The 26,246-nt window shown below is 46.7% G+C and overlaps 1 protein-coding gene across 1 annotated transcript; it reads left to right on the plus strand.

Moving 5' to 3' along the window:
• The first annotated feature begins 23,133 nt into the window (after window positions 1-23,133).
• LOC125506142 (stem-specific protein TSJT1-like) lies at window positions 23,134-25,126 on the plus strand. The gene is made up of 4 exons (XM_048671006.2): window positions 23,134-23,432; window positions 23,642-23,882; window positions 24,477-24,597; window positions 24,696-25,126. Exons 1-4 carry the CDS (start codon window positions 23,242-23,244, stop codon window positions 24,884-24,886), a joined length of 744 nt encoding a protein of 247 aa, XP_048526963.1. The 5' UTR covers window positions 23,134-23,241; the 3' UTR covers window positions 24,887-25,126.
• The last annotated feature ends 1,120 nt before the right edge of the window (window positions 25,127-26,246 follow it).

Raw genomic sequence — 26,246 nt, forward strand, 5'->3', positions numbered from 1 at the left:
TGGTCACTGGAAGCGGAACTGCCCCAAGTATTTGGCGGATAAGAAGGATGGCAAGGTGAACAAAGGTATATGTGATATACATGTTATTGATGTGTACCTTACTAGACCTCGCAGTAGCACCTGGGTATTTGATACTGGTTCTGTTGCTAATATTTGCAACTCGAAACAGGGACTACGGAATAAGCGGGCACTGGCAAAGGACGAGGTGACGATGCGCGTGGGAAACGGTTCCAAAGTCGATGTGATCGCGGTCGGCACGCTACCTCTACATCTACCTTCGGGATTAATATTAGACCTAAATAATTGTTATTTGGTGCCAGCGTTGAGCATGAACATTATATCTGGATCTTGTTTAATGCGAGACGGTTATTCATTTAAATCCGAGAATAATGGTTGTTCTATTTATATGAGTAATATCTTTTATGGTCATGCACCCTTGAAGAGTGGTCTATTCTTATTGAATCTCGATAGTAGTAATACACATATTCATAATGTTGAAGCCAAAAGATGCAGAGTTGATAATGAAAGTGCAACTTATTTGTGGCACTGTCGTTTAGGTCATATCGGTATAAAGCGCATGAAGAAACTCCATACTGATGGACTTTTGGAACCACTTGATTATGAATCACTTGGTACTTGCGAACCGTGCCTCATGAGCAAGATGACTAAAACACCGTTCTCCGGTACTATGGAGAGAGCAACAGATTTGTTGGAAATCATACATACCGATGTATGTGGTCCGATGAATATTGAGGCTCGTGGCGGATATCGTTATTTTCTCACCTTCACAGATGATTTAAGCAGATATGGGTATATCTACTTAATGAAACATAAGTCTGAAACATTTGAAAAGTTCAAAGAATTTCAGAGTGAAGTTGAAAATCATCGTAACAAGAAAATAAAGTTTCTACGATCTGATCGTGGAGGAGAATATTTGATTTACGAGTTTGGTGTACATTTGAAAAATTGTGGAATAGTTTCGCAACTCACGCCACCTGGAACACCACAGCGTAATGGTGTGTCCGAACGTCGTAATCGTACTTTACTGGATATGGTGCGATCTATGATGTCTCTTACTGATTTACCGCTATCATTTTGGGGTTATGCTCTAGAGACGGCCGCATTCATGTTGAATAGGGCACCATCAAAATCCGTTGAGACGACGCCTTATGAACTGTGGTTTGGTAAGAAACCAAAGTTGTCGTTTCTTAAAGTTTGGGGCTGCGATGCTTATGTGAAAAAGCTTCAACCTGATAAGCTCGAACCCAAATCGAAGAAATGTGTCTTCATAGGATACCCAAAGGAAACTGTTGGGTACACCTTCTATCACAGATCCGAAGGCAAGACATTCGTTGCCAAGAATGGATCCTTTCTAGAGAAGGAGTTTCTCTCGAAAAAAGTGAGTTGGAGGAAAGTAGAACTTGATGAGGTAACTGTACCTGCTCCCTTACTGGAAAGTAGTACATCACAGAAAACTGTTTCAGTGACACCTACACCAGTTAGTGAGGAAGCCAATGATAATGATCATGAAACTTCAGATCAAGATACTACTGAACCTCGTAGATCAACCAGAGTAAGATCCGCACCAGAGTGGTACGGTAATCTTGTTCTGAAAGTCATGATACTAGATCATGATGAACCTACGAACTATGAAGAAGCGATGGTGAGCCCAGATTCCGCAAAATGGCTTGAAGCCATGAAATCTGAGATGGGATCCATGTATGAGAACAAAGTATGGACTTTGGTTGACTTGCCCGATGATCGGCAAGCAATTGAGAATAAATGGATCTTCAAGAAGAAGACTGACGCTGATGGTAATGTTACTGTCTACAAAGCTCGACTTGTCGCAAAAGGTTTTCGGTAAGTTCAAGGGATTGACTACGATGAGACCTTCTCACCCGTAGCGATGCTTAAGTCCGTCCGAATCATGTTAGCGATTGCCGCATTTTATGATTATGAAATTTGGCAGATGGATGTCAAAACTGCATTCCTGAATGGATTTCTGGAAGAAGAGTTGTATATGATGCAACCGGAAGGTTTTGTCAATCCAAAGGGAGCTAACAAAGTGTGCAAGCTCCAGCGATCCATTTATGGACTGGTGCAAGCCTCTCGGAGTTGGAATAAACGTTTTGATAGTGTGATCAAAGCATTTGGTTTTATACAGACTTTCGGAGAAGCCTATATTTACAAGAAAGTGAGTGGGAGCTCTGTAGCATTTCTGATATTATATGTGGATGACATATTGCTGATTGGAAATGATATAGAATTTCTGGATAGCATAAAGGGATACTTGAATAAAAGTTTTTCGATGAAAGACCTCGGTGAAGCTGCTTACATATTAGGCATTAAGATCTATAGAGATAGATCAAGACGCTTAATTGGACTTTCACAAAGCACATACCTTGACAAGATTTTGAAGAAATTCAAAATGGATCAAGCAAAGAAAGGATTCTTGCCTGTGTTACAAGGTGTGAAGTTGAGTAAGACTCAATGCCCGACCACTGTAGAAGATAGAGAGAATATGAAAGATGTTCCCTATGCATCAGCCATAGGCTCTATCATGTATGCAATGCTGTGTACCAGACCTGATGTGTGCCTTGCTATAAGTTTGCAGGGAGGTACCAAAGTAATCCAGGAGTGGATCACTGGACAGCGGTCAAGAACATCCTGAAATACCTGAAAAGGACTAAGGATATGTTTCTCGTATATGGAGGTGACAAAGAGCTCACCGTAAAAGGTTACGTTGATGCAAGCTTTGGCACTGATCCGGACGATTCTAAATCGCAAACCGGATACGTGTTTACATTAAACGGTGGAGCTGTCAGTTGGTGCAGTTCTAAACAAAGCGTCGTAGCGGGATCTACATGTGAAGCGGAGTACATAGCTGCTTCGGAAGCAGCGAACGAAGGAGTATGGATGAAGGAGTTCATATCCGATCTAGGTGTCATACCTAATGCATCGGGTCCAATGAAAATCTTTTGTGACAATACTGGTGCAATTGCCTTGGCAAAGGAATCCAGATTTCACAAAAGGACCAAACACATCAAGAGACGCTTCAACTCCATCCGGGATCTAGTCCAGGTGGGAGACATAGAGATTTGCAAGATACATACGGATCTGAATGTTGCAGACCCGTTGACTAAGCCTCTTCCACGAGCAAAACATGATCAGCACCAAAGCTCCATGGGTGTTAGAATCATTACAGTGTAATCTAGATTATTGACTCTAGTGCAAGTGGGAGACTGAAGGAAATATGCCCTAGAGGCAATAATAAAGTTATTATTTATTTCCTTATAATCATGATAAATGTTTATTATTCATGCTAGAATTGTATTAACCGGAAACATAATACATGTGTGAATACATAGACAAACAAAGTGTCACTAGTATGCCTCTACTTGACTAGCTCGTTAATCAAAGATGGTTATGTTTCCTGACCATGAACAATGAGTTGTTATTTGATTAACGAGGTCACATCATTAGTTGAATGATCTGATTGACATGACCCATTCCATTAGCTTAGCACCCGATCGGTTAGTATGTTGCTATTGCTTTCTTCATGACTTATACATGTTCCTATGACTATGAGATTATGCAACTCCCGTTTACCGGAGGAACACTTTGGGTGCTACCAAACGTCACAACGTAACTGGGTGATTATAAAGGAGCATTACAGGTGTCTCCAAAGGTAGATGTTGGGTTGGCGTATTTCGAGATTAGGATTTGTCACTCCGATTGTCGGAGAGGTATCTCTGGGCCCTCTCGGTAATACACATCACATAAGCCTTGCAAGCATTACAACTAATATGTTAGTTGTTAGATGATGTATTACGGAACGAGTAAAGAGACTTGCCGGTAACGAGATTGAACTAGGTATTGGATACCGACGATCGAATCTCGGGCAAGTAACATACCGATGACAAAGGGAACAACGTATGTTGTTATGCGGTCTGACCGATAAAGATCTTCGTAGAATATGTAGGAGCCAATATGGGCATCCAGGTCCCGCTATTGGTTATTGACCGGAGACGTGTCTCGGTCATGTCTACATTGTTCTCGAACCCGTAGGGTCCGCACGCTTAAGGTTATGATGACAGTTACATTATGAGTTTATGCATTTTGATGTACCGAAGGTTGTTCGGAGTCCCGTATGTGATCACGGACATGACGAGGAGTCTCGAAATGGTCGAGACGTAAAGATTGATATATTGGAAGCCTATGTTTGGACATCGGAAGTGTTCCGGGTGAAATCGGGATTTTACCGGGTTACCGGGAGGTTACCGGAACCCCCCGGGAGCCATATGGGCCTTCATGGGCCTTAGTGGAAAGGAGAAAGGGGCAGCCCAAGGTGGCTGCGCCACTTCCCCCTCCCCTAGTCCTATTAGGACTAGGAGAAGGTGGCCGGCCCCCCTCTCTCTCTTTCCCCCCCTTGGGGAATCCTAGTTGGAATAGGATTGGGGGGGGGGAGTCCTACTCCCGGAAGGAGTAGGACTCCTCCTGCGCCCTCTCCCTGGCCGGCGCCCCCCTTCCCCCTTGGCTCCTTTATATACTGAGGTAGAGGAACCCTAGAACACACAAGTTGATCCATGTGATCTATTCCTTAGCCGTGTGCGGTGCCCCCTGCCACCATATTCCTCGATAATACTGTAGCGGAGTTTAGGCGAAGCCCTGCTGCTGTAGTTCATCAAGATCGTCACCACGCCGTCGTGCTGACGGAACTCTTCCCCGACACTTTGCTGAATCGGAGTCCGGGGATCGTCATCGAGCTGAACGTGTGCTCGAACTCGGAGGTGCCGTAGTTTCGGTGCTTGATCGGTTGGATCGTGAAGACGTACGACTACTTCCTCTACGTCGTGTCATCACTTCCGCAGTCGGTCTGCGTTGGGTACGTAGGCAACACTCTCCCCCTCGTTGCTATGCATCACATGATCTTGCGTGCGCGTAGGAAATTTTTTGAAATTACTACGAAACCCAACAAAAACAAGAAAAACAAACAGCGCGGAGTGTCGAGTGAATACAAGGAGAGACACTCACGCGGTGGCGACAGACATATCGATCTTGATCTTTTGCAGCGCCTTCCGAGTCTTCGGCTCTGCAACTTTGGGGTGCTTTGGCGCCTTCTCAGTCTGGGTTGGTGAAGAGACCCGAGGACGCTTCGAAGACTGGCCAGCCTGAGCAGTTGCCTTTGAAAGGATCGATATGGTTGACTAGAGGGGGGTGAATAGGCAACTAACAATTTTTAGCTTTTCTTTAACAAGTTAAACTTTGCATCAAAATAGGTTGTCTAGAAATGTAACTAGATGAGCAACCTATATGATGCAACGAGGATAGGTACACAAGCAAGCAAGAGATATAAAACAAGTAAGCTTGCTTAAATAAAGGCACGAGATAACCAAGAGTGGATACGGTGGAGACGAGGATGTGTTGCCGAAGTTCCTTCCCTTTGAGAGGAAGTACGTCTCCGTTGGAGCGGTGTGGAGGCACAATGCTCCCCAAGAAGCCACTAGGGCCACCGTATTCTCCTCACGCCCTCACACAATGCGAGATGCCGTGATTCCACTATTGGTGCCCTTGAAGGCGGCTACCGAACCTTTACAAACAAGGTTGGGGCTCTCTCCACAACTTAATTGGAGGCTCCCAACAAAACCACGAAGCTTCACCACAATGGAATATGGCTCCGAGGTGACCTCAACCATCTAGGGTGCTCAAACACCCAAGAGTAACAAAATCCACACAAGAAAGTATGGGGGAACCAAATATCCTTTGGTGGAAGTGTAGATCTAGGTCTCCTCCTTCAATCCCTAGCAAATCAACAAGTTTGAGTGGCTAGAGAGAGATATTGGGCAAGAGAGCTTGAAGGGCATCAATGGTGGAGTGAGAGAGGTCAAAGGTAGAAGTGGTAGGTGGGAGAAGCCCCCTTAAGTAGTCTCCCCACAAATCCAACCGTTACTGCGTTTTTGCACTGCAGCGGTACAACCGGTCCTCGTCCCGGTACAACCGGGACTCACGGTGTAACAGCAGAACCCTACCAAGCGGTACAACCGGACAGGCGGGTGGTATTACCGGCTAAGAAAGATAACCGGACTAACTGCCTGGCTACCGCACAACCACCGCATCAAAACAGGGGCTTGACCGGTACTTGGGCGGTACCTGGCCGGAACAACCGCATGGCCTTGAGCTCTTGGGCGGCTAAGTTCTGAGCGGAAGAACCGCTCGGACCACCGGTGGTACCGGTCATCGAGGAACGACCGGACCAACCGGGCCACTACCGCCCAAGAACAGCATCAAACCAGAGGCGAGAGCGGTACTTGAGCGGTACATGGACGGAACCACCGCCCTAGCTGTTGCAGAGCATGGTGGCGGTACCACCGCCCGGAGGCAGTGGTACAACCGCTCGAGCAAAAGCTGGTGAGCGACAAGACCCAGCGGTACAACCGCTCCAGAGAGCGGTACAACCGTTGGGCAGAAACAGTGAGCAGGAAAGAGGGGAAGAGACAAGGAAAACTCTCACTCTCACACATCTGAGGAAGGCAAAGAGAGGGTGAGAAAAGTGTACGTGAACTGATTCCCCCAGAGCTTCCTAATGAGTAATCCCTCTTGATAGTACGGGTACTATACGACCAAAGAAAATAAAAACGTAGAGGACACGTCTTCGATCTTTTCCTTCGAGAGGTAATAGCAATCCGATGTAAGCCTAAGCATCGAGAACCTGAAACATATAGCACACGTTTAGACCACAAAGGGTTGTCATCATCATCCAAAACATAAAGTAGGGAAATGCCCTTTCAATCTCCCCCTTTTTGGTGGATGATGTCAACAACATGATTTGCAAGAGATAAGTCAATGAAATCTAGACGGAACTCCCCCTGAATGTGTGCCCCAACAAGTACTAGGTTTTTTTAGAAAGCATGGGCATACTTTCAGGACTAGACTCCCCCTAGATTTTATAGACTCATCACTCTGAGCTCAAAAGGATAGACAATATAATACTTAGAGGCAATAATAAGATAAAGACCAACGAATAAACGGAGTAGCAAGTCTAGCAAGACTCACACATAGCACGGAGTCCATGAACAAACACAAAAACAAGAGAACAAGAGAAAACAACCCAAGCAAATCCCCGAGACCTATAGAACCCTCTCCCCCTTTGGCATCAAGACACCAAAAAGGAAAAGAGCGAAGCTAGCGACCCAAAGCTCAGGCGTCCTCCTCTGACTCCTCAGTCGCATCTGGATCTTCATCATCAGAGTCGTCATCGTCGTCATGATCAGATACTCCCATGGCATTGTCAGCTGCTGCAAACGAGGATGATGGCTGGGGAGGGGCTTCATCATCAGTCCAGGTGCTATGGGTAGAGATCCAACGCTCCTCTGGGGTGATGCTCTTCTCAGAGCCACTCTGAACCTGCATGTTGAGGTGCTTCATCATTGCAATTTGGCGACGCCGTGCGAGCTTCTCATTGACATGTGCCTCATACATCTTCTTCTGGATGTCAGCCTGGAGACAAAAGGTCTTCTTTACCTTGGCAAGTTTGGCCACCCACGAAGGCTTGGCCCCTGGCTCCAGCTCAAAGTCCTCATCGTCAGAAGTAGCATAGACATCCTCAGGAGCATGTTCAGGGAAGCGCGGCTCGGCATGCTTCTTCTTCTTAAGGAGCTTGACCTCATGAACAGTGAGGTTGTCTGGAGAAGTGAGGAGCTCTCCAGGACGACGAACAGCCCACACAGAGTTCAGAAAGCACATGACAAACGGAGCGTAGATTGGGACTTTACGGTAGATGACCATGTTGTACATCTCATGCCACAGCCAATTTGACACATCAAACATTGCCCCTGTCCCCACCATGGTCTTCATAGCAACCATCAAATCAACCAGATAGCCATGAATTTCATCTTGATTGCCCACCTTGGGCAAGAGCACATTGCGGAACACTCGGTGCATGATGTCATAGACCTTCTCCAAATCCTTGGATTCTCCAATAATCCCACGGCCCCGAATGTACAGAGGGGCAAGCTTCTCCTTAGGCATGGACTCAGGAAAATCATGAGGGCGAATGCCACCCCTTGCTTGCAGACCGGTATCCTCATACCCAATAGCATTGCAGAAAGCCCTCTAGGGAACGTGAAACAATTCATCGCGACACATGAAGGTGAGAGTGCGCGCATCATCTTCCCCAAAATGAACCGTGGCATAGAACTGATGGATGAGTTGAACATCAAAGTCACAGTTGACTGACATGATCTTGACAAGATCAAACTCCTCGCAGAGAGCTAACACCTCACCAAAATACTCCATGTTGTTCCTCCAATGATCAAAATCAATTGTCCACTGCTTGGCATATCTATTCTTGTTGTGCTCAAAGAGTTCATGAACAATCCGCACTTGCATCTCATTCCGGAACTGAACAGTGGTCCAATGGGGAGCAATGGGAACCTCATACGGATTCTTTGAGCGGTAGGCTTCCCAATCCTTGGCTTTCCAACGATGCAACGGCATGACAACACGTTGCTTAGCAGCTGCAGACTTTTCACGGCGAGTGGGCTTGGTGGGAATCACAACTTCTTCATCATCTGACACAACCGGGCGCAAGGTCCTTCGTGCCCTCTTCTTGGTCTTGCGAGGAGCAGAGCGAGAACTAGAGCCACCTGAACACACACACGAAAAGCACACACAAAACCCAACAAGGATGAGAGGATTGCACCCACTAGCAGAAAAGGAACAAGTTGCAACAACAGAGAAGATAGAACAGTGCTTAGTGGTTGATATACTCCGGTTGTACCGGATCTTCCGCCGGTAGTACCGCTCCAGCGGTTGTACCGCCCGTAGGGGCGGTAGAACCGCTGACAGTGGCACTACCAGGGAAGATAGATCTAACCGAGGCATACGAATCACACAAGTAATATTCCGAATTCTAAGTGCTGCAAACAAGACAGGAGGCTAACAAAGAACTCTTCTAAGCCATAGATCGAACACTAAACGCGGAAAGATGGGTAAAGCCCTAGGCAAGGAATAACCCTAAACACAAATCTAGAGGCAAAGAACACGAGGCATTACCACCATCCATGGGAAGAGATCGGAAGGCCTCCATGGAGAGAATCCACGGAGAGCCAAGGATCCGAAGCGCGAGACGCACTCCGGGGCAGGGGTAGAGATGGCCGGCGGCTAGGGCAAGAAAAAGAGGAACGAGGACGAAGGGAAAAAAGACAGCCCTTCAACCCCGTCGAGTATATATAGGCCCGTACGCATGCCCCGGTAGAACCGCTTAGGGGAGCGGTTGTACCGCTCGTCTGGTACAGACCGGTGGATGGAGGCGGTACTTCCGGTGCCTGGAAGGCAGCGGTAGTACCGCACGGCAACAACCGGTAGTACCGGACGTGGGTTACCGTGGGATTGTGCGGTGGAACCGCCCAGGCACCGAACGGAAACCCTTGGGACAGCACAACCCGGTACCAGCGGTAGAACCGCTCGTGACACCGGTTGTACCGCCCGACCACCTAAGCCCAAGCCAAGATCAAATGAGTGCAATCCGAAGGGAGGAAGAAGGGGCACAAAAACAGGAGAGAAACAACACCCTAGGAGAACCTAACACAAAGAGCAAAGAGACAAAGAGAGAAAACAACACGAGAGTAGCAAGGCTAACTCCAACTCCCCGAAGAGAGGACGGTGGCCGAGGCCACCTATGTTTGAGTCAATTGGTATGGCATCGCGAAGAATTATCCTTGGGTCCATGACCAAAACTCGTCTTTGAAGCACAAGTACCATCAAATATGGCTAATGTGAAAGACACAATCAATTTATGCATAATGGGGGGAGGAAGAGTTCATTGAGATAACAACACTCCCCCTATGTCCATGCCTGCACCTAAACTAGACAACAAGTTGAGCATGGTAGGGTGTGCAAGGGTTCAAGCCACATTGCTCGAATCAATGATATTTAGCTCATGCCTTAACTCGCAAAATCTTGCTTCATCTAAGGGCTTCGTGAAAATATCTGCAAGGTTGTCATGAGTGTTGATATAGTTGAGCTCGATCTCTCCTCGTCTAATGTGATCCCGGATGAAGTGATACCGGATCTCAATATGCTTCGTCTTGAAATGTTGTACCGGATTGAGAGAGATCTTGATGGCACTTTCATTGTCACACCAAAGAGGCACTTTGTCACAAGTGACACCTTAATCCTTTAAAGTTTGCCTCATCCATAGGAGTTGAGCACAACAACTACCGGCGGCAACATACTCCGCCTCAGTGGACGAGAGAGACACACAACTTTGCTTTTTGGAAGACCAACTTACCAAAGAGCAACCAAGGAATTGGCACCCTCGGGAAGTGGACTTCCTATCCACTTTGTCTCCCGCCCAATCGGAATCTGAGTACCCTAGAAGCTTGAAGTTTGATCCTCTAGGGTACCATAGGCCAAAGTTTGGGGTATGAGCCAAGTATCGAAAGATTCGTTTGACCGCCACATAGTGACTTTCCTTAGGTGCGGCTTGAAACCGTGCACAAATTCCCACACTCAGCATGATGTCCGGTCTAGATGCACAAAGGTAAAGCAAGGATCCAATCATGGAACGATATACCTTTTGATCCACCACTTTACCATTGGGATCTAAGTCAAGTTGGCACTTGGTGGGCATTGGAGTGGAAGCCGGCTTGACGTCACTTAGCTTGAATCTCTTGAGCATGTCTTGAGTGTATTTGGATTGATTGATGAAGGTTCCTTCTCTTCTTTGCTTCACTTTGAACCCTAGAAAGAACTTCAACTCTCCCATGGAGGACATCTCGAACTTTGAGGTCATGAGAGCGGCAAATTCCTCATTGAAAGCTTTGTTAGGAGAACCAAAGATAATATCATCAACATATAATTGGCACACAAACAACTCCCCTTTGACCTTCTTAGTAAAAAGAGTGGGGTCGATTAGTTCAACTTCAAAACCACGGTCTTGTAACAACTCGGTAAGGTGGTCATACCATGCACGTGGGGCTTGTTTAAGGCCATAGAGCGCCTTATCGAGTTGATACACATGATCGGGAAAGTAGGGATCCTCGAACCCAGGGGGTTGCTTGACGTAAACCAATTCATTGATGGGACCATTAAGAAAAGCACTCTTCACATCCATTTGTTGTAACTTAAAATTATGATGAGAAGCATATGCAATTAACAAGGGAATGGATTCAAGACGAGCAACGGGAGCAAAGGTTTCACCGTAGTCGATACCCTCAACTTGGGAGTAGCCTTGTGCTACCAAACGAGCCTTGTTGCGAATGATAATCCCATGGGCATCTTGCTTGTTCTTGAATATCCACTTGGTTCCAATGACATTGTGGTTCCCCGTTGGCCTTGGCACCAATCTCCACACTTTGTTGCGCTCGAAGTTGTTGAGTTCGTCGTGCATGGCATTGAGCCAATCCGGATCTTGTAGCGCCTCATAGACCTTGTGGGGTTCCACACAAGAGACAAACGCATGATGCTCACAATAATTTGCTAATTGTCTACGAGTGCTTACCCCCTTTCTTAAGCTTCCAAGCACATTCGTCATGAGATGATCCTTGGTGGAGAGCTTGGATGCAATCTTGGCGGCACGACGCTCTAATTCCTCCTCGGTGGTGAGTTGAGGAGCGGTTACTTGATCATCTTGAGCGCCGTCATGAACTTGGTCTTGATCTTGAACTTGCTGGGGGAGAGAACTTGACCTTGGGCATCACTTGGTGTGTCAACACCGTCTTGAGTATGATCTTGCCCTTGGTCTTGTTCATGAGGTTGAGGGCCTTCACTTTGTTCTTCGGAAGCGTGTGGGCCTTGGGTTGGTGATGGCTCCACTTGAGTGGAGCATTGTCCTTCTCCTTCGGCCACAAGGGGTTCCTCAATGGGTAGGATAAAACCAACACCCATTCTTCTTATGGCTTGAGGAGGAATTTCATCACCTACATCACAAGTGCCACTTTGCTCCACTTGGGAGCCATTATTCTCATCAAACTCCACGTTACACGTCTCCTCAATAAGTCCCGTGGATTTATTGAGGACACGGTAAGCATGAGAGTTTGTAGCATAACCAACAAATATGCCCTCATGAGCTCTAGCCTCAAATTTAGACAACCGAACACCTTTCTTGAGAATGAAACACTTACACCCGAACACCCGGAAGTACTTGAGGTTGGGCTTGTTACCGGTGAGTATCTCATATGGAGTCTTGTTCAAGCCCTTGCGGAGGTAGAGCCGATTGGATGCATGACACGCGGTGTTGATGGCTTCGGCCCAAAAGTTGTATGGAGACTTGAACTCCACCATCATGGTCCTTGCCGCATCCATCAACGTCCGGTTCTTCCTTTCCGCAACACCGTTTTGTTGAGGGGTGTATGGTGCAGAATATTGATGCTTGATTCCCTCATCACTAAGAAATTCATCCAAGGTGTAGTTCTTGAACTCGGTGCCGTTGTCACTTCTTATTGTCAAGATCTTTGCATTGTGTTGACGTTGTGCTTCATTTGCAAAGTCAATGACGGTTTGTTGGGTCTCGCTCTTCCTCTTGAAGAAATACACACACGTGTACCTTGAGTAGTCATCCACAATCACCAAGCAATACTTCCTACCTCCAAGACTATCGAAGGATGGAGGCCCAAAGAGATCCATGTGAAGGAGCTCCAAAGGCCTCTTTGAATAAATGATAGTCGTGGGAGGGTGAGCCTTCTCATGTAGCTTTCCTTCGATACAGGCACTGCAAGCACGATCTTTAGCAAAACTAACATTCGTTAGTCCACGGACATGGTCCCCCTTGAGGAGACTTTGCAAAGATCTCATATTGACATGGGCTAAACGGCGATGCCAAAGCCATCCCACATCAACTTTAGCCATTAGGCATGTCGCGGTCTTAGTGGGTCGCTCTAAAAAGTTAATCACATATAGACCGTTCTCGACATGCCCAACAAAGGCTACTTTAAGAGTCTTGCTCCACAAGAGGGCCACGGTATCGATATCAAAGAAAGTGGCAAAGCCCATGATTGAAAGTTGACGAACGGAAAGTAAATTGTATGCAAGGGACTCAACAAGCATGACCTTCTCGATCGTGAGATCATGAGAGATGACCACCTTGCCAAGTCCCAATACCTTAGAAGATGAGGCGTCACCCCACTCGACATTGGTGGGCATAGATGGAACCTTGTGCACGTCCACCACCAAGTCCTTGCTTCCGGTCATATGATTTGTAGCTCCGCTATCAAGCAACCATGATCCACCACCGGAAGCAAACACCTACAAGAGATCAATGCTTGGTTTTAGGTACCCATTTTGTAATGGGTCCTTTGATGTTAGTAACAAGGGTCTTAGGAACCCAAATAGACCATTCAATGTATTCATGAAGAGAACCAACAAATTTGGCATAAACATGCCCATCACTAGCACTGCATAACACATAAGAAGGATTAAAATCGCCGGCTTTGTTGGGAGGGGTGACATTGCCCTTCTTGACATTATTCTTCTTCTTCTCCTCGGGGGCACTCTCTCCCTCCCTCACAAAGGTTTGCATGAGAGGAGGAGGCCGTTTGGTCTTGTCATTCTTCTTCTTGTTCTTGGAGTCGGGGACGTACCCAACCCCTTCCTTGGCCACACCTCCCTTTTGGTTGGTCAAGAGATCGTTGAGGTTCTTCTTGCCTTGTATGCAAGTCGCAAGACCTCTCTCAAGTTGCTCCTTCAACTTAGCGTTTTCCTCAACAAGATGTATATGCTCACAACACGGGTTAGTAGCATTTGCATTATCAATTAAAACCATATGAGGAAATGTTGCTTTCTCCTTAGTTAGCTTCACTTGGAGTTGATCATGAGACTCCTTGAGACTAGCGTGAATACCCTTCAAGGCCTTGTGGGCCTTGTCAAGTATATCAAACTCCTCTTTGAGTCTAGCAAGATCAACCCCGAGTTTGGCCTTCTCGGAATTTAGCACACGAGAAACAACGAGGGCATGATCATAATCTTTCTCTAACTTAGCATGATCTACATTGTGTGACTCCTCAAGAGCCAAACGAAGACCACGCTCTTCCTCAAGAGCATTGGAAAGATCCAAAATCTCATCGGCATAGTCACGACTATGTCCTTCCATCTTAGAGATGGTGTCTTTGTGAGCCTCGATCATGTCATTGGCCTCACCAAGTTGTTCCAAGAGAGCAATAAAGTGCTTCTTGGATTTTCCCTTGAGTTTGCCCATAAAGGCCTCAAACTCGTTAGCCTCCACATTAGCTCCCTCAAATTCATTAATGCTATCCGTTTGGGAAGGATGATTAATGATGGTAGTTTTGATGTTGGAGGTTACCTTGTTGGTGGCTTTAGCCATGAGGCACTTGGCGGTGATGCTCTCGTTGGGTGAGTCGAAGAGAGACACCCGTGACGTTGTTGCAATGGCAACGGAGGCCATGGCAACTGACTCAGCATCTTCATCATCGTCATCGTCCTCATTGTACTCTTCTTGCACAACCAAAGCCTTGGGATGAGTCTTCTTGGTGAAGTTGTTCTTGTTGGGGAACGACTTGGCCTTGTCCTTTCGGATGAGTTTGCCACCATTGTCTTCCCTCTTCTCATACGGGCATTCTGCAACGAAATGACTCATGTTGCCGCAATTGTAGCAAGTCCTTACACGTTGCTTGCCCCTTGTACCACTCGAGTTGTTTTTGCTAAAGTTTGGCCTTGAGTTTTTCTTGCTCCAAAATTGCCTTGAAGCAAGTGCCATGTGTTCATGATATGCATACTTCGTATCTTCGGGGTTGCTCTCCTCTTCTTCCTCTTCTTCGTCTTCCACTTTGAGCTTGGCCTTCAATGCAAGGTTAGGCTTCTTTGCCCGTTGAGAACGGATCACCGCATTGTCGGCGGTCTTGTCCAAAATGTTCATGGCCACAAACTCATCCAACACTTCGCTTGAGGTCAAAGTGTGGAAGTCCGGTCTTTGACGAATGACGGAGGACATGGCCTTGTGATTGCCTTGAGGAATTTGCGCTTGATCCAATTGTCATCCATGTCCTTGCTCCCGTGATCTCGTAGTGAGACCGCGAGTTTGGTTACTCTTCGATAGAGCTCACGAGGTTCTTCATCTTCCTTCATTGCAAACTCATCGGCCTCCTCTTGTACCACTTCATAGTTGGAGCGTTGAATGCTTGCGCTTCCCCGGTAGAGAGACACGACACAATGCCATGCATCTTTGGCCAAGGCGAAAGGATGAAGATGAGGTAGGTCTTCGGGTGGAATAGCATCTTGAATGATGAAGAGAGCATTCTCATTGAATTGATTGTTCGCGGCTTCTCGAGGAGTGAAGTTGCTTGGATCATGTGGATAGAAACCTTCTTCAATGATTCTCCAAAGGTTAGTGTTCACATGATTTAAATGACATTTAAAGCGGTAAACCCAAGAATCAAAATCCTCATTTTTCACAATCTTAGGGGGAGGACCGGCATGATTCAAATGAGTGGAAGGAAACGGTCCACCATAAACAAGTGGTGGTTCCACATGGGCAAAGATGCCGGTACCATTCTTGCCACTAGAAGAAGGAGCCTTTTCACTACTAGCTTCCCCCTTGTCGGGGATAGCATCCGTCACCTTGTTGGCGGGATCACCCACTTTCAACGGTGCGGTGGATAGTTTAAGCCCCTCAAGAAATTTAGTAAACATGCTTTCGACTTCGGTCATCATGGAGGTTTTCAATGTCTCCAAGGCCACATTGAACTCCTCACGAGAGACCGAAGTTCCCCCATCTCCCGTAGACGAGATCGGATTCACACCGGAGTGTTCCTCCACACCGTCTACGGTATCAACCATACTCTTTGGACGGTAAAGTCCTTAATAAAGAGACGAGGCTCTGATACCAATTGAAAGGATCGATATGGTTGACTAGAGGGGGGTGAATAGGCAACTAACAATTTTTAGCTTTTCTTTAACAAGTTAAACTTTGCATCAAAATAGGTTGTCTAGAAATGCAACTAGGTGAGCAACCTATATGATGCAACGAGGATAGGTACACAAGCAAGCAAGAGATATAAAAAAAGTAAGCTTGCTTAAATAAAGGCACGAGATAACCAAGAGTGGAGACGGTGGAGACGAGGATGTGTTGCCGAAGTTCCTTCCCTTTGAGAGGAAGTACGTCTCCGTTGGAGCGGTGTGGAGGCACAATGCTCCCCAAGAAGCCACTAGGGCCACCGTATTCTCCTCACGCCCTCACACAATGCGAGATGCCGTGATTCCACTATTGGTGCCCTTGAAGGCGGCTACCGAACCTTTACAAACAAGGTTGGGGCTCTCTCCACAACTTAATTGGAGGCTCCCAACAAAACCACGAAGCTTCACCACAATGGAATATGGCTCCGAGGTGACCTCAACCGTCTAGGGTGCTCAAACACCCAAGAGTAACAAAATCCACACAAGAAAGTATGGGGGAACCAAATATCCTTTGGTGGAAGTGTAGATCTAGGTCTCCTCCTTCAATCCCTAGCAAATCAACAAGTTTGAGTGGCTAGAGAGAGAGATCGGGCAAGAGAGCTTGAAGGGCATCAATGGTGGAGTGAGAGAGGTCAAAGGTAGAAGTGGTAGGTGGGAGAAGCCCCCTTAATTAGTCTCCCCACAAATCCAACCGTTACTGCGTTTTTTCACTGCAGCGGTACAACCGGTCCTCGTCCCGGTACAACCGGGACTCACGGTGTAACAGCAGAACCCTACCAAGCGGTACAACCGGACAGGCGGGCGGTAGTACCGGCTAAGAAAGATAACCGGACTAACCGCCTGGCTATCGCACAACCACCGCATCAAAACAGGGGCTTGACCGGTACTTGGGCGGTGCCTGGCCAGAACAACCGCATGGCCTTGAGCTCTTGGGCGGCTAAGTTCTGAGCGGAAGAACCGCTCGGACCACCGGTGGTACCGGTCATCGAGGAACGACCGGACCAACCGGGCCACTACCGCCCAAGAACAGCATCAAACCAGAGGCGAGAGCGGTACTTGAGCGGTACATGGACGGAACCACCGCCCTAGCTGTTGCAGAGCATGGTGGCGGTACCACCGCCCGGAGGCAGCGGTACAACCGCTCGAGCAAAAGCTGGTGAGCGACAAGACCCAGCGGTACAACCGCTCCAGAGAGCGGTACAACCGCTAGGCAGAAATAGTGAGCAGGAAAGAGGGGAAGAGACAAGGAAAACTCTCACTCTCACACATCTGAGGAAGGCAAAGAGAGGGTGAGAAAAGTGTACGTGAACTGATTCCCCCAGAGCTTCCTAATGAGTAATCCCTCTTGATAGTATGGGTACTCTACGACCAAAGAAAATAAAAACGTAGAGGACACGTCTTCGATCTTTTCCTTCGAGAGGTAATAGCAATCCGATGTAAGCCTAAGCATCGAGAACCTGAAACATATAGCACACGTTTAGACCACAAAGGGTTGTCATCATCATCCAAAACATAAAGTAGGGAAATGCCCTTTCAGCCTTGTCGCGGGCACTCGGCCGTTCTTGGTCAAGCTTGGATCGTCTCTCTATGCGAGGAGGCGACTCGATTTCTTCTCCATCACTTGAGTCGTCACTTCCACCATCCCCTTCACCATCAGAAGTACACTCGCCACTTTCGCCACCACTCGCCTCGCCTTCCTGAGCTTGCTCTTGCTCCCCGTTGGGCATCGAATACATTTCAGTAATGGCCTGAAAGGAAGCAGGGAGAACAAAGTCAGTCGACGCAATATAGACAGCTGCGCGAGTGAATTCGGATTACAAGCAAAAACTCAGAATCAGACCTGCTCTGGTGCACGCGACTGGTCGAATGGGAGAACTCTCTTGGCTCCTCTGGGATTGTCCTTGTTCCCGGTAATGCTCGACAGCCACTTCTCCAGCGTGTCATCATCGACCTCCTCCGGGTAGATCCGAGTGGAGTCTTCTAGACCCGAATACATCCACATCGGGTGGTCTCGGGCTTGGAGAGGCTGGATGCGCCGCTGAAGGAAGACCTCCAAGAGATCCATACCAGTGACCCCGTCACGAATGAGCTGGACCACTCGGTTGACCAACACCTTCACGTGCGCCTTCTCCTCCGGGAGCACCTTCAAAGGGGAGGGTTTTTCCACTCAGTCCATGGTAAAGGGAGGGAGGCCTGTCGATTGCCCTGGCGTCGACTGGTCTTTGCAGTAGAACCAGGTCGACTGCCATCCGCGAACTGAATCGGGAAGAATCATGGCCGGAAAGGAGCTTTTTCCCCTCGTCTGGATGCCAAGACTCCCACACATCTGGATCACTTGGGTCCTCTCGTCACTCGGATTAGCCTTTTTCACTGTCTGGGAGCGACAAGTGAAAATATGCTTGAAAAGACCCCAGTGAGGTCGACAACCCAAGAAGTTCTCACACAAGGAAATGAACGCGGCAAAATAAACTATTGAGTTGGGGGTAAAATGGTGGAGTTGAGCCCCAAAGAAGTTCAGAAACCATCGAAAGAAAGGATGAGGAGGCAAGGAAAACCCAGGGTCGACGTGGGTGGCAAGAAGAACGCGCTCACCCTCCCGGGGTTGCGGCTCGGATTCCTTCCCCGGAAGCCGCGCCGAGTCGTAGGGGATCAGCCCTCCCTCGGCCAGGTCGTCGAGGTCTTCTTGGGAGATCCTCGAGTGGATCCAGTCGCCCTAGATCCAACCCTTCGGCAGGCCAGTCCGCGAGGAAGATCTGCCCCGGCTTGTCGCCTTCCCCTTTGACCTCGCCGTCGCCTTCTTTGCCCGCTCCAGAGCCGCTGTCTTCTCCTTCACCATTGTCGCCGACGAGACGCGTGTGGCGCGGGGGCGTTGGAGCAAGAGCGAGCGCAGAGAAGAGGCGTGAGGAGGAGGAGAGATAATGAGGCGCACTGTTCGGGAGACTCCGGTCCAACGCCTTATATGAGGCCGCTTCCGAGTGGCTGACAGGTAGGCCCAGATGGCTCTGTCAAAACCCGTAACGACCGCACGAGCGATACGTGGCGAAAAAGGTGGTGCAGGGATCGAGGCGGCTCCGCTCTATCTCATTCGATTACTGCGGCCTCCCCCGTCCCGCGCGCTTCCCAAAATTCGGATCCCACTAAATCCGCGGGCAGCAAATAACTTGTCAGACCAAAGATCTCCTCCGCACCGTCACTCGGAGCCTTACAAGTAAAGAAACTCACTCGGCGAAGAATTAAGAATGGATCAAGGCGACTGAAAAGGGAGTTGCTGTCATCACTCAGGTCCGTTGATTCGAAACAAGATATGCTCACGGCATAGAAAACGAGTCGGAGAAGTCCTCAACTCCTTCCCTACTCAAACCTCGATCCATTCGGGGGCTAATGATGAAGCTATGTACCTAGGGTAGGGTCACGGACCTGTCCTAACTGGCCTACCCAAGGACACTTCTAGAATAAATCACCTTTCAATCGACTTGGAGGTGTTCCACTCGACAGACTCGAAGACATTCGACCAAGAAGCAATTACTCGACCAAGATCCAACCACTCGACGGCCAGGAGACCTAAAGTCACTCCGCACGCTAACGGTCGGTCATTAAGTAGCTTTTATGGTCATCATAGCACTTTATTACTAGCGTTATCAGTAACGCCCTACCTTAATGTACATTGAACCCTTCGTAACGTGGGCTGGCCGGGGTCCTGGTGCACTCTATATAAGCCACCCCCTCCTCCGAGACAAGGGTTCGCACCTCTGTAACTCATACACACATAATCCAGTCGACCGCCTCCGGGCACCGAGACGTAGGGCTGTTACTTCCTCCGAGAAGGGCCTGAACTCGTAAACCTTGCGTCCTTACAACCTCTCCATAGCTAAGACCTCGCCTCTCCATACTTACCCCCCTACATCACTGTCAGAGTTAGAACCACGACAGTCACTTCTCCCCGAGCAAGCGCTTCCGACTCCGCCGTTTACAACCCACGAGGACACCCTCACCGCAAGCGAAGTGTGAGCACACTAAGAACAACCAAACAGTCGATCACACGCGCCGGTAATAGGAAAACACCTGATTCGATGGCGAACGGCGCCAGAGAAATATACCAGCTGGCGTTGTGAAGGAACACCGATCCGGACCACCTGTCGGTCGTCATCGTCGCCGCCCACACTATTGTAAGGATGGAAAGCTACAGATGGTGGTCGGCTAGGCAGGCTGTGATGAAAATGGGCTTGGTGAGCTTCAAATCAAAGGCTAACACTTTACATCGGTCAATGCCGACGATGATGGTGTACTTGGAAGTTGTCACGCGAAGGCAGCTACTTCCGGTGATTGTCAGGGAGGCCACGCAGGGTGCTGCTGATGTTTGTTGCTTGCTAGCTAGGGTGATGATGTTCTCGATGTGAAAGACTGTTATGTGGTGGTCCAACTCAGGCAGAAGGCCCAAGGCCTCCTGATGCAACCGATAGTTGGACTAGGCCTTGAAGAAGACCGCAGATGCGTAGGAATGGAAGGCGGACATAGAGGAGCAAGGATACATATAGAGAGCAGAGAGGTGAGGAGAGGTTGTCGAAGAGAGAGAGAGAGAGAGAGAGAGAGAGAGTAAAATCTAGATCTAGAGCATAAAATCCCGTTGTATCTCTCGCCTTATACTAGTGGCTCGATCTATACATGTGAGTGCATAACATAGGCAGTGGTCGTGTGCTATTATGGCTGTTGTGGAGGCTATGGCGATATATAGTTCCAGAGTCGAGGGTGTGCCCTCGAGTTGTGCGGGGTGAGTGGCTTTGGGGCCTAATGCACATACCTAGGCATGTAGCACATTGACCTTCATGAAGTGAGGTGTCATGGCACATGTGTCGTATGGTGGTACTTGGTCGATGATGGCGGTAGATTGAATGGTGTGCATGGCTATTGTGGCTCGAGCAATGCTAACAGGATAACTAACAATGGTGGTCGATTGTGCAGGCTGGGAGGAAAGATGGGGTTGGTGAGCTTAAGCAACACCAGCCTCGATTGATGCCGACGACAATGGTGACCTTGGAGGTGTCGTTGTGGAGGCCCTACACCCCCTCCCCCGGGGCGGGGCATTTGGTTCTTGTGATCTCTTGGTAGAAACCCAAACTTTAGGTTGGTCCCAGAGCGGTCGGCGAAAATGTTCTTGTTGCTTCCCCCTTGGAGACCAACCCTTCATCACATTGCAATGTGTTGTGTTGCCTTGAAGTTTTGCGGTTGGTGGGTGCATGACCTCCATGCCGGGTTGAAACCGGAATGGTGGCTCCAAAGTTTTTATTTGTGTTGTATAAATTTCAGCCACTTAGTTGCTCAAAACGAATAAAACTACACTACTTATTTCCTAAGGGAGGTAATAAATGATAAGATACATTTTCAAAGAGGAAGTGCATTTACTTTTAACCTTGGGGGTAGGAAATCATGATTAGGATGGTGAACGTAAACCCTTTAAACTTAGATATTTAATGAGCTTTTTTCCTTTCATCAAGGTGGATTCCTTAGCACCCCTCCAAACAAAATAGGTGAATTCCTTAGCAGATAAATGAAAAAAAGTTGCTCCTTTGTTTATTAGGCTCCCTTATATTTTAGGCCAAATCTTGATCGTAGATTTGATTTACAAAAATTAAGTGGTATGTCATGAAAAATTATATTGTTAGATTCATTTTTGAAAGAAGTTTTCAATGATATTTTTTTGCTACATATAACTCATATTTATTACGTGCATGAATGATCAAATTTTGGCTCAAAATGTGAGGGGTCTAATAAACCCGAACGGAGGGGCATGTCATATTTGTCTTGACGCATGTCGCTTTGGGTTGGCATAGTTCCCGGCGCAGGGGAGCGCCTATACCTCGCTTGCTGTGGGGTGCATAGGTTTCCTCGCCCCAGCCCCCCACCCCCTTTGAAATGGGCTGACCCATCATGGGGCAGCGCTGGATCTCTAGCAAACGCTAAAAAAAAGTAACACGGTGCTAAACAAATGTAACACAATGCTAAAAATTGTTGATAACATTAAAAAACATTGTTCATGATGTTTAAAAAATGTTCTTGTGTTTCAAAAAATATGTATGTGACAATTAAAAATAAAGTTTTTTTATGTAAAAAAAGTTCATGCAGTTAAAAATAGGATAGTACCATCCAAAAAATGCACGTGTTATCTTAAAAAAATGTGTTTTTTCGGTTAAAAAATATTGAATAGTGTAAAAAATGTTCATGTAGTTGCTAAAATGTTTTGTATCATTCAAAGCAATGTTCCATGCGTATTTGAATAAAAACATTAGGGCATATTTGAAAAGAAATAAAAAACTTATATTTGAAAAATATGTTAATCATGTATTAGGAAAAAATTAGACATGCATGAAAGATGTTTCGTATATAAAAATTGGACATAAAATGTGTATGTAAAAAACTGACATTTTCTGAAAAAAATATGTTAAAATCAAGAAAAGCTAGATACATAAAAAGAACATAATAAAACCATTGAAAACCGACACGGAAAACCGTTGGAAACCAACACTGAAAGCAAAAATATATAAAAAACAGTATTTGAAAAACAAAACACCGATAAAATGCTGTATACGGTTTTAACGGGCCGACCCACGAGCACCCGCGCCGAAGGCTAGGCTATTAGGCAAAAAGCAGCTCCAAAAAAGGCCAAAAGTAGCTCTGGCGCCGCAGCCGATCCGTCTCGACCCTTCGGCGGCATTCCCCGCGCACTCACCCTGGACCGACGCATCGCCCCGTACGGCAACGGCCGGACAGGGATCAGGTGACATGCACCTTTGCATGTCACCGTGTGACTTGCGGCTTAAATTTATATTTAAATATTGTAAAAAAATCTGAAAAAAATCCTACATGTTCTTAGTATATATTAAGATAATTTTAAAAAAATTCAGATCAAAATTCGAGACATACATCAAGAAGCAAAAAAGAGAAATCTGTCATGAGTAGTTACGAATGGTTCTCTGTATACTATTTACATATAAGTTTCTCTTTTTTGCTTCTTGGTACATGTTTCGAATTTTGATCTAAATTCTTTAAGGATTATCTTAATATGTGTTGTGAACATGCATGATTTTTTTCAAATTTTTTTATGATGTTTAAATATAAATTTGGGTCGCAAGTCACACGGTGACATGCAAAGGTGCATGTCACGCAACGGCCACGTACCGCCGCCGGTGCAGTATAAGACAACGCCTCGCCGTCCCGGGACACAGCACCGATCGCACTAGAAGGATCGCGACCGCCAAAGCCGTAGTACGACACGACGCTCCCACCACACCCACGCCCGCGCGCGGAGGACGAACGAGGCTTCGGCTCCGGCTCGAGATGCTCGCGGTGTTCGACAGGGCGGTGGCGCCGAGCCCGGAGGGGCTGCGGCAGCCGGGCGAGGCCGGGCACGGCGCGGACGGGCTCGCTGCCCGGTTCCGGGAGGCCCGCACCGGCGCGGTCACCGTCGACTTCGGCGGCGGTGGCGCCATGGCCTACTCTTCCCACGGCCAGAGCCCCTTCCTCCCCAGGTGAGGTCACGGAACTCTCCGTCGATTTCGTTTCCCTCGTGCCGTGCGTTCCTGCTTAAATCCACGGATCGACGGTGCGTCTGCGTCAGCTGCAAGCATGGAGATGCCCGTGCATGATCTCGCATAAATTTTGTTCATGTCGCCATGGGTTCAGCTAATGCTAATTTCTTACTGTATCTTTTCGTCTACTGAATCATCTACGTTGGTAGGTTGTTCGGCGTCGTCGACGACATATTCTGCCTGTTCCAAGGCGCGATCGAGAACATGGCTGTGCTGAAGCAGCAGTACGGGTTGAGCAAGAGTGCCACTGAGATCAACCTCGTTATTGAGGCCTACAGAACCCTGAGGGACAGGGGACCTTACCCTGCAGACCAGGTCGTGAGGGACTTCAATGGCAAATTCGCGTTTGTGCTGTATGATCGCTCCACCAGTTCGGTCTTCATGGCTGCTGTAAGTGAATGTCTGGATTTCATTTTTGTACTCGATTCAGTTCAGTAAAGTGCACGCTCTAGTAAACCTTTTTTAGCACGAAATAGTACCACGATAATCAAGTTCTATGATTGCAGTTGTGTGCTTACTTTGAACTTGTACCTCTGTTATTGCAGTACAATGTGTGTTTGTTCTTGAAGAGTTTAAAATGTCAGTTCTTATATACTGGTACTTACCTGTCTAGTAATGATTTTTATTCAGAGTTAGTTGCCTGTGATGGTTTCAACAGTTGTGTTCGATGTCAGTCCCAGTTTAGTCCAAATTTTCACTGAACTTTAGGGCTGCGTTTATACAATATTCAGCATGTGACAATTAGCACTCAAAGTATGTCCGGACAGACGATTTTAGGTCATAGTTCAGCAAAATGGCATCTCAACAGTACATCCTCAACATCTGACTAGATGCTACCAATCCCTCTGTTATTTCTGAACTAATCTTCATGTTGCCTGTCTAACGTTCTGCATTTCAACATCAATGTGACAGAAGACACCAATTACTCCTTACTTAGTACTGCAAAGAAATATCAACTTACATCGGCTATCCATCTTCTTATAGGATGCTGATGGTGGCGTCCCGTTTTACTGGGGAGTTGATTCAGAGGGTCATCTTGTAGTGTCCGATGACGATGAAGTTGTGAAGAACGCTTGTGGAAAATCTTTCGCACCGTTCCCCAAAGGTGTGCCTAAATTGCACATCAAGCAAGCAATCGCACAAGCATCTCTGATATTCTTTTCACGCCCTCTGATCACCGGCATCCGATGTTTTCCTTGTCAGGTTTCTTCTTCACGACGTCCGGGGGTTTGCAGAGCTACGAGCATCCCCTGAACGAGGTGAAGCCGGTGCCAAGGGTCGACAGCAAAGGGGAAGTATGCGGCGCAACTTACGCGGTCGATGAACAGGCCAAGAAAGATACCGCCGGCATTCCCCGTGTTGGCAGCGCTGCAGATTGGTCTTCCCAGTACTGAATCTGTAGATACTGTTGCAAGCATATGGTATAACCCTGGTGCAGTTGCATACATGGTAATAACCGGGCTCAGGCGTGGCCTTTGCCTTGTGCTACGACGTTCACCTACAGAGTGACACTTGTGCTTGTGGTACAAGGTTACATAGTACTACTAGTATATAAGAAAGGATTAGCATGAGGGACTGAAAAATTGTAATATTTGTATGCATATAAAAGGGCAGAAGCGTTGCAGATGTGTCAATAGATGTTCTGTTCTCTGATGATAAAATATGTCACGTTATCTAATTCCCGTTTTCTGCTTCGATGGACGTATATGTCCTTGAAGTATGAAGTATGGTCTTGAGAGACCCTCCTCAATAAACGTATAAAGAGCTTCCAATATCCTTTCATAACATACACGCCGTAAGGAGACACCATGTACTAGGATCTCTGTGTCAGTTCTCTCGCACAACTGCTAATGAAAATTATATAAGAACACACAACAGCATTCACATATAAAAAAAATTCTGGATGAAATCGAAACTTTTCTTGAAAAAAATATGAATGACTAGGAAATGTCGAATATTTTTTGGAAACAGCAAATACTTCATGAAACTCCACATCCTTTTTGAAAATTTGACCAATTTCTGAAATTCCAGAACATTTTTCAAAAAATGGAAAATACTTTTGGGATTCTGAACATTTTGTGAAAAAATAAAAAAAATTGGAATCGTGAATAATTTACAAAAATGCAAACAGAATTACGAAATTCAACACATTTTTCGAAAAAAAGAAACAAATAACGAACATTTTCTGCAAAACAGGAACATTTTTTGAAAGCATGAGAACATTTTTAGAAACTCAGACGAAAATTTGAAAAAGCAAACTTGTTTTGGATAAGTGAAGAATTTTTTAAAATCGAGGACATTTTTGAAATCCCGATTGTATTTCAATTTGTGAACAAAAATTATAATAATAAAATTTTTAAACTTCAATTTTTAAAGCATGCATATTTTTATATTCCCGAACTTTTTTGATATTGAGAACACGAACATGTTTACAAATTTCAACAAAATGTTTAACCATGAACAATATTTGAAATTTGCAAACATTTTTAGAGTCATGAACAATTTTTTAAAGTGCAAATAGTTTTAGAAATTCCCAGCATGCGCTCGATGGGAGCGACGTCGCCTAGTTGGACCAAGGCTTGGACCAAGGCCTAAGCGTATGTTTATCTTTTCTATTTTTTTGTTATTCCCTTTTTTTGTTAATTCATTTTCTCCTTTTAAGCTTTATTCATCTTTCTGAAACCAGTTCCAGAATTTGAAATATTATTTGGAACTCCAAAATAACAGTTTTATGGAAATGTTTCAAATTATGAT

The sequence above is a fragment of the Triticum urartu genome, chromosome 5A, assembly GCF_056163025.1.
Source record: "Triticum urartu cultivar PI428250 chromosome 5A, HENAU_Tu73, whole genome shotgun sequence".
NCBI classification, from domain to species: Eukaryota; Viridiplantae; Streptophyta; class Magnoliopsida; order Poales; family Poaceae; genus Triticum; species Triticum urartu.

Coding starts and splice junctions, on each gene's coding strand:
- LOC125506142 (XM_048671006.2), top strand. CDS start 23,242: ATGCTCGCGGTGTTCGACAGGGCGGTGGCGCCGAGCCCGGAGGGGCTG. Junction 23,433..23,641: donor CAGAGCCCCTTCCTCCCCAG/GTGAGGTCACGG, acceptor CTACGTTGGTAG/GTTGTTCGGCGTCGTCGACG. Junction 24,598..24,695: donor TTTCGCACCGTTCCCCAAAG/GTGTGCCTAAAT, acceptor TTTCCTTGTCAG/GTTTCTTCTTCACGACGTCC.